At 43.7% G+C, this 18,171-nt stretch overlaps 1 protein-coding gene across 2 annotated transcripts in view; it reads left to right on the top strand.

Annotated features, from left to right (window-relative positions):
• Window positions 1–18,171, top strand: part of mpp7a (MAGUK p55 scaffold protein 7a) — a 184,187-nt gene that overhangs the window by 130,030 nt on the left and 35,986 nt on the right. For both annotated transcript variants that reach the window (XM_078280190.1, XM_078280189.1), the window contains exons 7-11: window positions 2,141–2,222; window positions 2,732–2,817; window positions 3,464–3,538; window positions 6,040–6,236; window positions 6,899–6,963. In XM_078280190.1, coding sequence (XP_078136316.1) covers window positions 2,141–2,222; window positions 2,732–2,817; window positions 3,464–3,538; window positions 6,040–6,236; window positions 6,899–6,963 — 505 coding nt within the window. The remainder of the gene's footprint in view (window positions 1–2,140; window positions 2,223–2,731; window positions 2,818–3,463; window positions 3,539–6,039; window positions 6,237–6,898; window positions 6,964–18,171) is intronic.

Here is an 18,171-nt window from a genome sequence, read left to right on the forward strand (position 1 = left end):
ATATGTCTGAATACTTCTATGAGATTTCCTGCATACTCCCCATTTCACCCTGTTGTCTGTCACAGTCTGTCTCTTTGCCTGCAGCGCTCTATTCTTACACACACACACACACACACACACACACACACACACACACACACACACACATATATACACATATATACACACACACACACACAAAAGGTCTCTGTCTGTCTGGGGGTCATTGCATCACAGACAGCTGCTTTAAGTCACACTAAGGGGTTATATGTGACCCTGACACTGGGCTCTGACAGTGCCTTACTGACCCGCTCAACTGATTTCACTCCTGCTGCAACCTCTCGGGTTTCTTTAATTAGCCCCATTATTCTATTAAGTCCGCAACTATCTGCAGACCCTACCACTCTCTTATCCTGATGTCCTTCCCCATCTTCACACTGCAAAAGGCCTTGAGGAAACCATTATCTAGGAGGAAAACCATTAGGTGTGAATAGGTCGTGAAAACAACCAAGATGACATGCTAATGGCATCTGCAAAGTGGCACAAACCAGAGGCTCCTTTCGCCTTTGAGGAGCTGTTTATATCTCCTCCTGTGCTTCCCATTGATGGTAGTAGCCAGAACTACTTCGGGCCTGTCGGAGGAAGGCCCGAAGTAGTTCTGGCTACTACCATCAATGGAATCAAAAAATGACACAAACCGCAGCGGTGTGACACATGGCAAGCTGTTGTTACAATCCAGCAGTCAACCTGTGGCGGCAATGAATTAGGACAGCTGTAATAAAGCACGCCTGGTGAGCGGGGTGAGGAAGGCTTCGAGTCTGTTCCTTTTTTTTTTTTGCAACAGAAATAAAAACAATCTTTGGGGATGATGGGAATAGCAGCTAAGAAAGGGTGGAAGGATGAGTTTCAGCCCCAGACAAACTACGTGTCGACCAGACGGCGTATCTGTCTGGTTTGGGTCATCAGGCCCAAGCGAGGATGTGTTAGCTATCCCATTCCCTCCTAAATCCCAGCCACGCTGGTGCCTTACTGGTGTTTGTGGGAGGGCTGTGACAGGTTGGCACCCATTAAGCCGATTGTTTTATTGTAAAGGGAAGAGGCTATTTGGGTTTACTGGTAAATGTATCACAGCTGAACACTGTCATTTCAAATAAGGAAGTTGAAACCCTATCCTCTTCTCTGTGTGTCTTTCTGGCTGCGCACCAAGCCCATAAAGGACAGGGAAGGCTTTAGCAAGTGTGTGTGTGTGTGTGTGTGTGTGTGTGTGTGTGTGTGTGTGTGTGTGTGTGTGTGTGTGTGTGTGTGTGTGTGTGTGTGTGTGTGTGTGTGTGTGTGTGTGTGTGTGTGTGTGTGTGTGTGTGTGTATGTGTGTGTGTGTGTGTGTGTGTGTGTGTGTGTGTGTGTGTTTTGAGTCTGCTGCCTCGTACCTGCTTGGCCCTCACCCCTCTCTGTCCAGGCCATTGATGCCTTCTGCAGCGACAGAGTGATTCAGTCTACCCATCCTGACAGATAATTGAATGTGAAATTGTTGGATACTTTTCCTTGGCAAGTTTATATAGTCATTTTTGTGAATCGGTCAGTGTTTCTTTGAAGAAATGTGTGCAAAATGTAGTCCTAAAGATGCAATTAAGTGGAATATTGATGTTAACCTTTCAGCTTTTTTTTCCCCCTGTACTGATATCCCATTGATTTACATGTTAAAATGGGCTCTAACTGTGTTGTGTCCCAACAACCAACAAAAGCATTTATATCAAAGGAAGTGGAAATGCCATGTCATTGTGTCTTGCCGTACTTAGCATGTATTCAGTCTATTCAGTGTTTCCTATCGGTACAGACATATGTGGGAGGTACAGTAGAAAGATCACAGAAGACGGCCCACATTATTTTTGATGAAATGGGTAGTGTGTAAACTGAACCAACTGCTTCTACCTGCACCATGCCATCATATTGTTTATAAAAATACACTGAAAAGCGTCCACCCCCCTAAATCAGACACCATAGATTTGTCGTTTAAAAGACGTATCTATTTTTTCCTGGAAAAGTAATCATAAATAAGCCATTTTGGTAACAAAAAGCATGAACAATGTTTGCAACTTTAAGCAGAGTGGAAATACAGTGCAGTTCATCCAATTCGTCATTATTCTCTGTGATTGCTTCGCAGGGAGCAACGATAAGGCGTGACGATCACACAGGAGCCATCCTCGTGGCCCGGATCATGAGAGGAGGGGCAGCCGACAGAAGTGGTCAGTTTTACTTCTTTTGTCTACCAAAACATTTGTATATGAGTCAAGTTTGAAAGTGATTTCTCTCACAACAGGATTACGTCCAGTGTGCAACATAGAAGGGATTTATTCAGGAATATCCTTGCACCTGAATCCACCAGTTCTGTGCCATACGTTGTCCTTTTCCACTTTGTAAATATGAACATGAATGACATGTATACTGCCAAGCTCTGCTTGTTGTCCACATGTTTTCTGTTTGATTTTGTGTTCATTGTGTCCATTCTGTTTTTCAGTTTTGCCACAGTGACGCCAAAGGCAAATTTCCACATGTGTGGACAATAATGTCTTGATTCTTTTCCAATCTTAAATGCCACCACAACGATAAACAGTAATCTGGTGTACTGTACACATCCCCAGGCTTTGTGAGCACTGGACTTTTACACAGTAGCTCACTTATATTAGGACATTAGAATAATGAAATTTCAGTGTGATTGTAGATATGTGTTTAGATTTGTGTTTGTGTGTGGCAGGACTGATTCACGTAGGAGATGAACTGAAGGAGGTCAATGGAATCCCTGTGGATGACAAGAAACCAGAGGAAATCATTCGTATTCTGGTAAGCCTCGTCTGTTTGTGTGTGTGTGTGACTGCATTCTGCCGTGTGTGTATGTTCTGTCCAAGCGTTTCTCCCGTGTTTCAGCTCTACTCTCTTGACGACAATAACATTCCTTGTTTGTCATGGCAAAAAAAACTCCCCCAACTCACCCAGGACCACGTGCCTCGCATCACAGTGCTGAAAACTCTGGCCATTCTCTACAAGTCTTTACTTGCCTTTGAACCACATGCATCGAGCCACACAATCCCCCTGGATGAGATTGATGCTTAATAGTTCCCCCAGGCTCCGCCACAGGCCTCAAATAAGCTCCGCCATGGTCCTGAACTCTGCCAGGGGAGACAACTGGAGAGGAAAGAGAGAGTCTCTTAAACTCTGGAGGCCTTCTCAGACACAAAGGCCTCCGGAGCTGATGATAGCTTTCAACACTCCTCCTTTTACCCCCCCACACACGCGCTATCCCTGCCAAGGAGAGTCATCCAATCCTAATAACCCTTCCATTGTTGAAAAGTCAAACAGTGCTTTGCATTATGTGACTTTCATTGGATTAGGTGCTTTGTGAAATATTTGCAGGACAGATGAGTGGTGTTTCCACCCCCTCCCTTTGTACCTAAACTGGTGTATCTATTTTGTCTTTCCCGAAATTCAGGCCCAGTCGCAAGGAGCCATTACCTTTAAAGTTGTACCATGCATCAAGGAGGATGCGCCAACCAAGGAGCAAAAAGTAGGTCTTGTCCTGGCTTCAGCATTGTTTTTGATCTGTAAGGAATTAATGTATGAACAAGGAAAGAGAGGTGTAAAATGGTAACGAGAAGAGGGAATACAGTAGTTAAAAGGAAATGTATCAGTACTAATACAGACATGCTACCTTAGTTTCAGTTTCAGTTTTTGTAAAGAGAAACTCTGTTTTAGCTTAAACAAGCCCCCTTCACATATTCAAATGCATTCAAACTTAGACTCACTACCACACCCCACTGCTTCTGTTGGATTGTTGCTCCAGCATCCTTCTGTCTTTCCCCCCATTTTAGGCATGTTGATATCTAATTAATACATCTCTTAGCCATCCAAAACTTACATAACCGTAGTCACTAACTCTCGTTTTGAAGGGTACACCGGACAAGTAACAGCTTCACTCGTGCAGCTCAAAGTGTGTTTACCGGATTTTATGGAAACAGAGAGACAGTGGCTTCAAAAACGATTCTCCCACCTTCACTGACATCCCTAGTAGGCTTGCTGCGGTAGTTGGTGTTACCGGTGTTATAAGGTGGTCTGGCATACACCGATTACATTACTTGCCTATCACCGTTTTGTTTTAAAGAAATAATACCCATTTAGTTCATTTTCGAGTATCAGCGCCCACGTTCATCAAAGTCAAAACTGTAATTTGTAAAATACTAAGAGTGTTATCAATACTTAGTTGGACGACAGAGGCCGTCCATCCATTCATCCACCGCTTATCCGGGTTCGTGTCGGGGGTGCAGCAGCTCCAGCAGGGGATCCCAAACTTCCCTTTCCCGAGCCACATTAGCCAGCTCCGACTGGGGGATCCCGAGGCGTTCCCAGGCCAGGTTGGAGATATAATCCCTCCACCTAGTCCTGGGTCTTCCCCGAGGCCTCCTCCCAGCTGGACGTGCCTGGAACACCTCCCTAGAGAGGCATCCAGGGGGGCATCCTTACCAGATGCCCGGACCACCTCAGCTGACTCCTTGTGCGCTACTTTGCGCCGGGTGTAAGATAGAGCCTTTAGTGTTACGTTACTTTTTAAATGTTGTCTGAACACATGTAGATGTACAAGAACTTTAAGACTTTATTAAAGAAAAGGTAAAGATGATCTGTCCAGACATTTGACATGAGCTAAATATGTGCCTTTAGCTTTAGCTGTTGTGGTGTTGAGGTTTGATACCCAGCCACATGTAGGACAAGATCATCTCTATTCATGTGGACTGCTGCACCAGGAGACAGTAGCTTGTAGCCATCCATTTTGAGAGCGGTTGAACTGCCAATCCAACCAGCACTCCATCATTCTCACCCATTGTGGTGCTGAGGTGATACACTATTTCTCACACACTCTATCAGTAGCAGACAGAGGCTGGATCAATTTAAAGCTCCAGGGTCGAAGGCGGCTTATCATTACTTACAATGCAGCCCACCCTGCATGTGTAAGAGAAGTGTACAGGAAGGGTGGGCCACTTACATCCTTTGTCATCGTGTAATGGTTGAAACTGTCTGGCCGTTTGATATATAGTCCGCCGGTGCCAAACACTCAGCTACTCCTTTAATGAAAATAGCCTGTACGCTTACATCAGGTAGTGTAGATGCACCAAAGGGCAGCTAAGTGTCTGAGTCTCTACAGGCCAAATAAACTCAGCCAAGGGAGAAGGAGATTTCAGTGTGTAGATGTATGAGTGTATTCTGTCGGAGGTTTTAGCAGCCAAAGCGGCTGTTATGACCCAAACAAAACATCTCTGTCTGAAACATAATTTTACTACATGGCACAAAGCACTCATTAAATCAACAGGACACCGAAAAATGCAATCTCTCCCCCTCTCTTCCTTGTTTTTTCTTCTCTCACACATACACACTTTCCTTCTCTCTCTTTTCTCTTTCCACATGTACTGAGGTGTCTTAGGAGTGATAACTCATCGTGACAGAACTCAATTTGGACAGAAGATGCAGCAAGGTGCTGCAGGTTGCAGCTTGCCGCCCACACCAGGGAAAAGATGTCCGAGATTTTTCCGCTATAAGGGCCAACGTCCTTTGTGTTGATGATTTGCGTCCACCCCCACTGCCAAAGCCAATTAGATCAACTCCTTAAAGAAAAAAAACAACTTTTTGTTTCTCAATGTGGAAAGATTGCTGATATTAGATTGTGTTTAGAATAAGAGAACGTCAGCGGGTGGAACAAAGCACTTCCAACTGGAGCCTCTGACTCAGGAGATGTTAATTCTCGCCACACTTGGAAGATGGTGACAGGGCTTAGTCCATCCTAAGTGTTGAGGGAACCACATGCAGAAACTTACTTGGCTAGCAGTTGCAGGTTTCAACTTCTGATTGCAATGACCTTTCTAGAATAATCAACCTGAGCGTTGGTGAAGCACCTTCTGGGGGTTCAAGCTCTACGCAATGGAGGGAAAAGTCATTAACAGTGAACCGTTGTGTTTTCCTGTTGTGCCCTCAATCCAGCTCTTTGTTTTCTTTCCCGCCCCTCCTCTGCTGTATGTCCAGGTATTTGTGAAGGCGCTCTTTGACTACGACCCTAAGGAGGACAAAGCCATCCCGTGTAAAGAGGCTGGACTGGCCTTCAAGAAGGGCTCTATCCTTCAGATCATGAGCCAAGATGATGCAACCTGGTGGCAGGCCAAACACGAGGGGGAAGCCAATCCCCGTGCCGGCCTAATCCCGTCCAAACAGTTCCAGGAGAGGTAAGAAACAACTCCACTTAGATCAGCCTGTCCTGTTTACCGTTCCCTCTTAACAAGGCTGGCCCAAACTGTCTTTACTGCTGTCACTGTCGCACACGTTTCACCCTCTTTCTCTCCTCATTTTCTCAGTGTTTTTTATTTTTTTTTTCTTGCTTCACACGCCAGAATATTCTGGATTTCCGCACAATGTCTGGCCCCGAAATGAGTAATGACAGAAAATGATAGTGCTGGTACTGATCCACTTTGGATGGCAAGTAGATGGAAAATCGCACATCAGTGTGCGCTCGGACGCCCGCACTTGATGTGCAACACAGAGCTCAGGAGGCCGGGGCAGTTTCTTGGCACCGTCCAAGAGCATCGGAGGAGCGAGGGAAAAAAAAAACAAACACACACACACACACACACAATAAAGGGAGGGAGAAGAGCAAAAGAAAAGAGAGGCGATTCACACATTCAGATTTATTCATGCAGTTTTGTTAATAGCAAGTCTTCCTCACTCCGTCTCCCTGCTTTTCTTTCACCAGTCTCGGCTGAGGGAATGAAACTGGTTGATATTGAAGCGTAGCAGCGAGTGTTTACTATTCCCTATGCGGTCATGAAAAGTGATGGTTTTATTGGTTCTTTTTCTCTCTCTTTCTTTATCCTCCTCTCTCTTCTTCCAGGAGATTTGCCCTGCGGCGACCTGTTGCGACACTCCCGCCCCAGAAGACCTCTAGTCGACGATCATGTAAGCATACATCATCTGCTGTGATAGGCCCTAACAAACCAACGGGTGGGTGGGTTTGGGGGGGGGTAGTGCAGATAAAGGAATAGTAACAAACAAACAGTGGAAGCTAGGGATGTTATTAAGGACTCATCTCTGCACTCTGAGGCGACTGCTGAAGCCTGTGGTACAGTTGCACTGCTTCACGCCTGTCATCAGAGGAAGTGGTGTGTCTGGATTTACCTTCCTGTCTGCTCCATGTTTTACTCTCACAGTCTCTTGCCAGACTCTTTTCTCTGTCCCCCTCTGTCTGTCCATGTGTTGATGTGGTCTAAGTCATGCAGGGGCTTTAATGCGAAGAGGGGAGGAGGTTTGCCCTCTGGAAAACCTCTCAGAGCCTTTACACCTTCCAGCCAACACACCAGCCTGCCTACCCATCCAGCTCCACATCTTAAAGCGCTCATTGACGGATTAATGATCCGATGCTAGACCTTTCCGAAAGTGATAGAGGCGCAACACTGATCTGCGGAGCCCATTATCACGAGCCTGTATGGTGAACCCAATCCTAGCCAGTCAGTGCTGCAATGTTAGGGAGAACGCATCAGCAGGAGTAATGTGCTATAATAAGCCAGTATGTGGGAGATCAGGAAATGGAGGGGATTATAGCTAAATTACCCTTATAAATCAAAGATTGTTGATTGCTTCATAATGAAGACAGAAGACATAAACCATGGTACACAAGAAAAGGACAGCAGCAGGAACAATTAGGTATGACCTACAGACCCAGGAAATGCTGGCAGGCTTCAAGTATTTTACAGCATAACTTTGAATTAGCCAGCCTCTTTTTTTAATAAAGGGCAATTGTGAACAGTAGGGGCTTTGATGGTTATGCTGTGAGCGAACTTCACTGTCAAGTTTAGAATGACTGTTTTGGGATTTATGGCCGATTACATTTCAAAATGTTAAACTGAAGTGCCAATCGGGATGTCACACAGTTGTCTTTTGCTGTAGACCAATGAATCAAATCAAAATACACAACTAGGTAGTCTTCAAAAACAAGCCTGCAACTGAGGAATGCTAATTTAACAGCAGTAGTTGAACATCTTCTCCACCTTCACTCCCATCAGCCACCAAAAAGAGAAGTAGGCCTAAGGAGTGTGCAGTAGAGGCCTGCACAACCATCCAGTCCAAAACAGTAACAGTAAGATTTCTGTTTCCCAATAACCCGCAACAACGTAGAATGCTTCTTTTAAAATATAGATTTTCTCACGTAAAGAAAAAAAGAATACGTTTCAAGACGAAATTGGCCAATTTTGCACATTTTAAAACTGTGCCCACCTGTTGCGGCTGCTGTGTACGCCTCAGTCGTTGGCAGGACATTCTTTTGCACCTGACTGAAAATCCCTGTAAGTGATTACCTGAAGTCTCAAAATGACAAAGACATTAACTGTGATTTACAAACAGTTGCCAAATAGCAATTTGGTTTGTGTATGGTGAGCTACAGTGCATGAACAGAAGCCTATCCAGTTGGCATTGTGACTGCACATTACAATCAGACTGCATTTGCATGCCTGTAGCCATGGAGGAGGGAAACATGCTGCCAATATCTGCTGTGGGTCTTTGCAGAACTTGTGGGCCAACTCGCCCCACACAGACCTAAGTCGACAGTTTAATGACATCACGCTCTTTAAACTGAAAATGGTTTCATAAAAATGTCCCCCATGCAACAAAAAAAATGATCCATATGTTTTTCAGGAAATGAGAAAAGGCTAATTTGAAACTATTTGATTGAGCTATTTACCTCAGACGAAGTCAGGCGAAATTGCTTTGTCACTGTTTAAATATTTGAGTAACCCACTGACGGATCTAAAGGGGGACCAGTAGCATTGATTTATGAAAAACAAAAAGATGAAATATGGAGATACAAGGTTTTTGCCGGACAGCGACAATACATTCCATATTTTACCTCTCTGCTTCACATCAGCTACAAGCTTATTTCCAAATGCCTCCCTTTCTATACAACTTTCCTGTCCTCCCTGCTGGTATCCTTGCTATATATTTGCCTATATCTTTATATTCCTAACCATATATTTAGGCTAAATAAGAGTGCATAGGTTGTCCTCTGCAATGCACAACATGTATCCCTCCTTTCATTCTGCATTTTAAAACATATGAACTGTGAAAAAAACACCCGATTGTACTTAGCTTTATAGGTCTGCTCTGGTCTCACAATAACCCCATTGATCCAAAACCTAGTTCTTATAGGCCATATTTTTCACCGCAGATTACCACTGTGGGACGAACATGTACTTGTTTCCCTCAACATGGCGTCGACCCCTTAATGTAACGTGACTCTTTCAATATGTAGCTCCGAAATAACCAACAGAGTTACGCTGACCACCTCTAAACTTAGCATTAGGAACTTTTACCTCCGATTTTAAGCTCCCGGGTGAATTATGGATGTTGTCATTTCCTGGTTATGTTCAACCGCGTACTGGCATGCATGGTGCAGGATGGCCAAAAATAGCCTGCTAAAGAGTTAAAGACAGACAGTGCTGTACTGTTCCCTTACTATTTCATTTTAATGGCCCAGTTCCTCTTATGAGTTATGGGATTTGTAACCACCCCCCACCCTCTCTCTATGCACAGAAGGCAGGTGTAAAATGTAGTAGAGTCCGCTGCGGCCCATACCAAAGGAACATAAGTCTCCTTTTGAGCTGTAACTAAACTTTCTTTGTTATGTCATACATACTGTAAGCATTAGTTGTTTGTACAGCAGCAGTAGTAGGAAGCCCCTTGACATGGCCCTCTCACTACTAGATGAATAACTGTGGAATGATAACAGTTCACTCTTTGTTCTTGCACATTCGTGTTTCGGTGTTTACTAAATTAGAGAAAAATGTTGGATCAAGTTGGAGTATTAAGCAACGAGTTGAGTGAATAAAAGTGAACGGTGTAAAAGAAAAAAGAAAAACGTTACAAAAGAGGAAACACAGGAAAGTGGAAAGAAATGTTATGGATTGACTGAAGGAGGAATACTGTAGATGGAAAGGGAAGCAGTCGAGGGGTCACTTTCTGTAACCGATGTGGCCCTGCGGAGTCGTGGTGGCTGGGTCAAGAGAGATGGAGGGAGAAAAAGTTTGGATCCTGGCCCCCTGGACGCCAGACCGGCTGGGCCCTGGGGCCATAAACTACAACCTAATTGAAGGATACTGTGGAGACCCCGCTGTTACTGAACGGAGGACAGAGGTGGTGATTGAGGAGGGGGTCCCTTTATCTCTCTCTCTCTTTCCAGCCCGGGAGCTCTGTCGGCTGGAACAATATTGGTGTTGGCGAGGGGCTGCGGCGAGTATTACTTAACCGTGTCCATTTGCGCCTAACTTTTGCAAGATATAAATAATCCCTTTCCTCACTGTTGCTCTCGCAGCTTTCATGGATTCTTCCTCAGTTATGAAACTAATGTTTAAAGTGCCATCAGTTCAAGTCAATTATTAATCTGGTACAGGGGTTAGATCAACTATTTTACATCTATTGTTGTCAACCTGGCCTAGGTGCCCCCCCAGCTCCCTTCCATCAATATCTGGCTCTGCTTCAGCTTCCCCATCTGTTTTCTCTGAACATACTAACGGCTCTCTGGGCTTTCTTACAGCATGTCTGTTCCTCTGTCTGACATGCAAACCTCTCCGCTGTCTGATTGTTTGGTTTGGTTCGCAGTCTGCCAAACACGTGGACACACTTATCGCTCACCTTGGGGTCTTTCTACGTCTCTCTCCATACATTTCAGAGCTATCCCTCTCACTTTCGCTCCCTCTCTCTCCAGCGAGCGACTGAACCATTTCGAAATGCTGCCCAAGATCGGTCTTGAGTGGCCCTGAACCTGGCCCTGTGTTCAATTTATCAGTCCATTTCATTTTTAAACCCTTACAGACTCATGAGTAGATTTTGAGGGCGTAATGGGTGCGGGACAAAAGTTCCATTTTATTATATTATAAGGTCAGAACCAGATAAACCTTGGAGACCACCCTTGACGTTTTATAGATGAAGTTGTGATTGTTTCCCTTCGTGTATAAATTCCCTGATTGATTCATTGTCAGTATCCAAATGAGTGACTTTTTAATACAGACCAACTCTGCTCTGTTTCATTCACTTCCTCATCCTGACTTTGAATAATCAGCTCTGCATTCGAAGGCCGAAAGATGCATGACAAAGATCTCGCTCTATGTAATCTGGAAAATTCCACTGGTCTCATGTTGGTTGTTTAAAAAGGAGAGAGATATAGCGAGCAAGAGAGAAAGTGACAGTGTCCAGTTTGTTCAAGGAGAAGGCCATCTATATGCTGGCTGGCTGCGAGAGTGACATCAGCCCATAACTCAGGGCCATTTACAGGCTGCTGACTAGGGATCATTCCTTTGTCTCTTCCTGCAACATAAGGAGAAGCAAGATTGTCTTACAGCACTGACACTGTATGTTTGACTGTGCCAAATATAATCCATACAACTAAAGTATAATCCAAAGAATAAAGATACCCACAATTTTATTTTTCTCTAATGGGTAGCACAACTTGGATGATCGTTTATACTTGTGGTGATGATGACGAGGACAATAACGAGAATGGGTTTGTGGATGACCTACTATTCAACGTTCAACGACAACGTTACCTTCACTTCACCTTTTTAACTGACTTTAGCAGTTTAGATAACACACCCGACTGCCCTGCAGTGACATTACTGCTGTCGGCATTAAAAAAACAATTCTGGCTTGGCTGGGTTTCCACTTTGGCGTGGCGGCCACAGACACATACACGCGTCTCTTTCCTCTCCGTACCTAGTTGCGATGTTGTCATATTGCTGTGTTTCCTAATAACTCGCAACACCGTAAAATGCGTCTTTTAAAATATCTATTTCTTTCTCGCATAAGAAAAAATATGTTTCAAGCCCAAATTGGACAATTTTGCACTTTTTAGAACTGTGCCCACCTGTTGCGGCTGCTGTGTATTCCACAATCGTTCGCAGGACTTTCTGTTGCACCTGACTCAAAATCCCTGTAAGTGATTCCATGGCATGCAGTCTCAAAATGACAAAGACATCACTTGTGATTTACAAACAGTTGCCAAATAGCAATTTGGTTTGTGTATGGTGAGCTACAGTGCATGTACAGAAACCTATCCAGCTGGCATTGTGACTGCGCATTACAATACAGTAAGACTGCATTTGCATTGCTGTTACCATGGAGGAGGAAAACATGCTGCCAATATCTGCTGTGGGTCTTGCACAGCACTCGCAGATTAGCGGTTTAGATAACATACTTGACTGTCCTGCAGTTACATTACTGCTGTTGGCATTTAAAAAACTTTCTGGCCTGGCTTTGGTTCCCGTTGTGGTGGCCTGTACAATTATAGGGCAAACACTGTGACCGTTGGCGTTTCTTTCCCCTCCGTACCTCCCCTCCATAGTTGCGATGTCGTCATATTTCCAGATTTAGCGGTTACGATGATTAGTACAATGTTATTATAACCAATAAAAACAACGGCAAAAACTACAAAAATAAGACTCAAGTTGTAATAAACTAGAATGATCCTTTAACAAACATTACATCCGCTCGTCTTTCTGTTGCTCTCATCCGTCCTTTCCCTTCATTCCAACACTACCCTCACCTCTCCCCTTCTGTCATCCTTTGTGGTGACTCTTTGGTATGTGGGCAACATGTGATATAGGGCGGCGGGGGGGGCTTGCTGGTACCCTGCTTGACGGCACAATGAGAAAGTTGGCGGCCGCAATTTGGGCGGTCTTTGGCTCCCTGCGCTCACTAAATGACAGGCTTGGCTGCCACCATCACTGCAGGCCTGGCCACTCACATACACATCATCATGATCATGACTTCAGCTCGTTCTCACTACTCTCAAAATGTTTCTCTGGGCCGGCGGGTGAAATGTGCTCTCAGAAAAGGCACAGGACAAGGTTTCCCAGCATTTAAGCATTTTAAGAATAGGCCGTGCCCTGTCGATTTACTTTCTGCAGTGTTATCACATGGTGTTTAATTAGACTAGGAATGTACAAGGCTACAAGGCCATAAAGCAATGCAAAGCATTCCTGTGGCAGATAGGCACCAGATGAAAGCCTTGGAAGGATTCTGATATCTTTATCATTCTCATATTGTCCTAGTTATTTCCTCTTTCAAGTCTGCCTCTGTCTTCCTCCTCTACAATTACCTCTCATCCTACTCAAAATGTGGTTTAGGTGCTGGTTTAACTTAAAATGTCACATTGCAGCGTAAGGAGGGCAACATCAGTAGGAACATTGCTGTGAACACTACCATGTTAAACAAGATGTCAGATAAAGGCAGACACTTTTGGCTCTACGCTCTCTCAGGACTGGTGTTTTAGCACGGAACAACCTTTGCAGTGATCGCTCCTGACTGCTGTTTTGGCTAGTCATTAACTCTGCTGCGGTGCGCTCTGGGAAATGAACGCGCTGTTGTAAGTCAAGCACCATACTGTGCTGGATGGTGCTAGGTATGTTTTGATTTAACCTTATTTGGCTAAAACGGGAACACGTGAAGGGGAGGAAGCATGTATAAGTGCCTCCAAATGTTCATGGATTCATAAACCAAACACACACAGATATACTGATCTAGCATCAGCTACCATTTTGAAACTTATAGCTGTTTGGATGGCACTCCTAAACATCCGGAGGGGTTTCAAATGCTCCCTTAAAACCTTTTGAATATAAATATGTCTCTTTCTGTGAACTCACAGTGGATGCACCACAGCAATGTACCAAAGACTGTGTCTCACTAGGTAACAATGGATATACTGTAAATGTTTTCTAGCAAAATAAAAAACAGTAGAAATGTTCTTTAGTAGAATGTCAAAGTTCATTCTTATAGTTTGATAAAATACCAGTTACTAGTTAGCTTTTAACTGTATCTCTTGGTCTTCATCAGTGGATGGAGTTTACATGGTTGTCATCACTTACCCTGGATACAACTTCAGTTTGGGGTTACGTTCTTCCTCCAAAGTTCCATACTTAATGTCTTAAACTTAATGTTAATGTCATGACAACTGAGCCATCTCCATGATAACTGACATACTTGACCTACTGATAAAGACCATGAGTTGCAGTTGAAATCTTCGGAAAAGGCTACTAAGTGGACTTTGAGTTAGTATGTTTGTTTTTGTTAAAGTAATGTAGTAATTGTTGTGTTGTTTTGTTACATTAGTGTAGTAATTTTACTTTTAGACCCAATATCGATAGTAGTAGAGCATTTTTCACAAACATTACAAAATGAAATGGAATTATGAGCTATTTAAATTTTGTATAACAAATGACATCTCAAAGCAATATTTTAATATGGTTGTGTCATAGTGTTGAGTACTAGTGTACTGTATAACAGAGAGTTACAAACTTAACTGTAGCTCAAATTAGAGTATTTCACATAAGATATTAAGATGTTAACTCTTCTTTATGTCATTTGTCTTTTGCTTTTCTAAGACGATGTGGCTGTAGAGTTTGGTAGGTTTCCTCTTCTTTATTCTCTCATCTCTTCCAACTTACTTTTTGTAATCCAAAATGTTCTCTAACTGTGACTCATTTCCATTCCTTGCTTCTGTTGCACTCACAGCTGAGGAGATCGCAGGTACTACTTGTCTGCCATCTCCCATTGAATAGGACCTAACTGATCACTGGCTGATAGTGTTGCAGCACACAGTCAAACCATTTGTGATTGGTTCCCCTTCATAATTTCTGTGTGTGACGAAAGGTCTCCCTCTCACCTCTGCTCTCCATCCTTCTTGTTTTCATTTGGCCTTGTCTTCTTATGTCAAAGCGAATTACTACTCCCGTCAAACGTCACTGTCAATTCCTCCTTTTAAAAACTGTGAAGAGTTTGCAGGTTTTTGGCTTTTGCATTGTACAAAGCCCCATCTTTCGCCAGCTAACTTATCATTGCCATCGCTTGGAGAATCATTCCTTCACATGGCAGTAGTCATAAGTAATCTTGTGCCGAACTAACTCATAACACTAAATTATGTATTGACTTCCAAAAAACATCTACAGCAATGGCCAGGGATGTAATGGACTGTAAATCTAAATGAATATATATTTTTTGTGTGGGTTGCCTAGGTTTTGTAAAGTAAATTCATACTATTATTTCTATAGGAAAAAAATAAAGAAAAACATTTTGCCTCATGATGCATCTGCTGGAGGTCATAGTTAACTTCTCTTCCTATTTACCACTACATCATTGGATATCAGTCTGACAAAGTGGACATAATTACCTGAAACTCCACCAACATAAATAAAACATGTCTTGTATGTTGACTGTACCTGTATGTTTTTTCTCTTGTATTTCTATGGACTTTCATCTCTCCAGTATGTGGTTGGAGGGGTAGGTGCCTGACTATTCTCCTTAACATGATGTTGTGCCTCTCTTCTGGCTTCTCCTTTTTTTCTCTTCTCATCACCAGAGGATGCTGACTATAGTAGCGGATTCCACCTAGGTGAGAGATGTTGTCTTCTCTTCCTTTTGTCTTCTGCCCTCCTGACATGGCTGTTCCTTTAATGCATTAACAGTGGAGATGGTGGCCAAGATTGTGTTAGATTTACATGTGTTCGCTCCATTAATCCTTCCTTGACCCTTCAGCTCTTCCTTCATAGACCAGCCTTTATAGTGTGTGCCATGTTAAACAGACATTAGTACACTGACAAATAGTTATCTGCTTTTCATAATGTACTTGACATATTCCTCTAACTCCCACAGTGTTTTGGTACAACTGATTCAACTTGGACTCCCATGTAAAACACAAAGAGTAGCTCTGTAGTGGTTCACTAGCCTACAGTGTGCTATTTTTGCTCCCTTGACAGCATGAGTCCACTGGCAGATCATGTCATGGATTTGCAGAATGTAGTACTTATCCTGTTCTGCTCTGCTGTGGGTCTGAAGACATCTTTGAGAATGGTTCTGGATGGATCTGTGTTAAAAGGACGGCTTGTTTTCCACACTTTGTTCTGGAGGTCCGGCCGAGCGCCGGTTTTGTTGATGTGGTCCCGGCCAGACTTAATGACAATTACCATGGCCCGCTTTGGTTCTGCAGCCCTTTTCAGAGAACTGCTTCCAATTCTCTGTCTTGTACAGAAATGTTTCCCATCATGCTTTTATTACCACTGTCATTTTCCCGACAAATCATAAGGTATCGTCCCTCTGGAGGACCACAGGCAGTACTAACTGGCTCGTACACAAATCCTCTGTCCATCCGTCTTCCTTTTTCTTAAGTTTCTGTCTATTCCATCCTGTCTATATTCAGATGTTGAGGTCAAGAGGTGAACTGGCCTCAGTGCTCTCTGTGCACATTACACAGTTAGACTTTAGATTTCACAGGATATCCAGTGCACACGCAAGTTTATAAATACTGAGTTTGAGCCATGTCTGCCAAGCTCAATCAGGGTCACATCCCAAGGCCAAACTTTGCCAAACACCAGTCCATTTTTTTCACTCCTCTCTGTCCCCTTCAGGCTTGCCCTTACTGTCACCCTGCCTCCTCCATTGGGTCAATGACCTCAGCCTCTCCTCTTCCTCTTCGGTACCTAAACAACATCCAGCACTCTAGCTGGTTAGCAGCATTTCTTGACTCCAGCAGCCCAGAACGAGGTTTAACTGTTATGAGAGAACCTCAGGAGGAGGAGAAGAAAAAATTGTGAGTTATAATAACATCTTCTCTGTGTGAGTACTTGCTGCATGGCTTTTCAGCCTGTTGGATGTGGTTGTATGATTTAGAGTTGGCCCGTCCCTAAAAGTTTGAAATCCTAGAACGTACAGATGCTTTTGCAATGCTACTGAGGTTGCATGGGGAAAGAAAGGAGGCGGTGGGAGGGGGTAGGCAGTTGTTGTCCATAGTTTTTTGGTTTGTTTTCCCTACATGCCTCTCTCAGTGATGCAACGTCTGTAAGGGCCTTTGCCAAAAGCGATCCTCGAGCACTACTGGGGGGGCGAACAGATTCCTGTGCTCAGATGTTGCTTGAATTTAGAGCCATCAGACTAAAGAATAAAGTCTGATTTAGGAGGAGGAAAACTGTGTCCCATAATGCCTTCTTATCGGGCCTTTCTAGAAAACAGTGTTTGGAGACTTTCAGTTCTGTACAGGGAATTAAAGAGCGGTTTTGACACCCAGGGCACAATTTTTTGATGATGTGTTTTTTAAATGACCCATCACTGCACCCGGCTCAAGTCACAACCAAAAAATCCATACACACGCATTGGGATATAGACGAATAGGCAGAGTGACACATTACTAAAATAATCCCAAAAGGCACACACTGAACATCCAGAGAGAGACAAATGGATGGAGGGGCAAGCACGTAGCTCCACATCAGTTAAAGCTGAACGATCGTAGGCTGCGATATCCATCAGCCCTTCACAATCCAATGATGTCCAAATTATGGAAAAATAAGTGTTGGAATGGAAAAGTGTTATAAACAAAAAAATGAGTTCATCAGGCTGCAGGTTCAATAGTTGTGGATGTGCAGGAGCCAACACATTTGGATTAGTGAGGTCCCCCCCCCCACCCCCTCCAAAATCTGTCTCCAATGGAATCTGACTTGATTGAAATGATACACATTTTTATGAGATCCAACATTTTGGTACAATAGGAGCAGGTTTATGCACTGGCTTGACAGGTGTTTTTTTTTTTTTTTGCAGCATTAGCAACCAACCATTGTAGTTGTTCAAAGAGTCGGAAGAGAGACGTGGAATTTCCTTGACTGTGGCTTTGTTGTAGAGCATCTCCTCTGTCTGAACATCAGACTGATGGGACAAACGAGAAAGCAGGCATTTAGCCTTAGTACCTTTGGCATTCAGAGGCCCTTTTTGGCATGTTGAGAGTGGCTTCAAGGAGTCCAATAGAGACAGAAGTACTAAGTGTGTGTGTGTGTGTGTGTGCGTGCGTGCGTGCGTGTGTGTGTTTGTGTGTTTTTTGCCAACACGTAAGGCATCAGGCATCATTTTTGAGACGAGACATTCCTGAGCCCAAAGAGCTGTGGGATAAGACGAAGGGGAAAAACAAATAGCACTCGACGCAAATGGACCTCTTACAGCCAAAGATCTAGAGCACTATTCCACCATATAAGCCTGTAACACTTGGGTTGGGTACCACTTTCCAAATGCTTTGTGCAGGGGCCGTGGAAACTACTCCCAGAATGTGTTCTCCCCAGATAGGAGTCTAATGAGTTCACCACCATG

Source organism: Sander vitreus, chromosome 22 (genome assembly GCF_031162955.1).
Source record: "Sander vitreus isolate 19-12246 chromosome 22, sanVit1, whole genome shotgun sequence".
Lineage (NCBI taxonomy): Eukaryota > Metazoa > Chordata > Actinopteri > Perciformes > Percidae > Sander > Sander vitreus.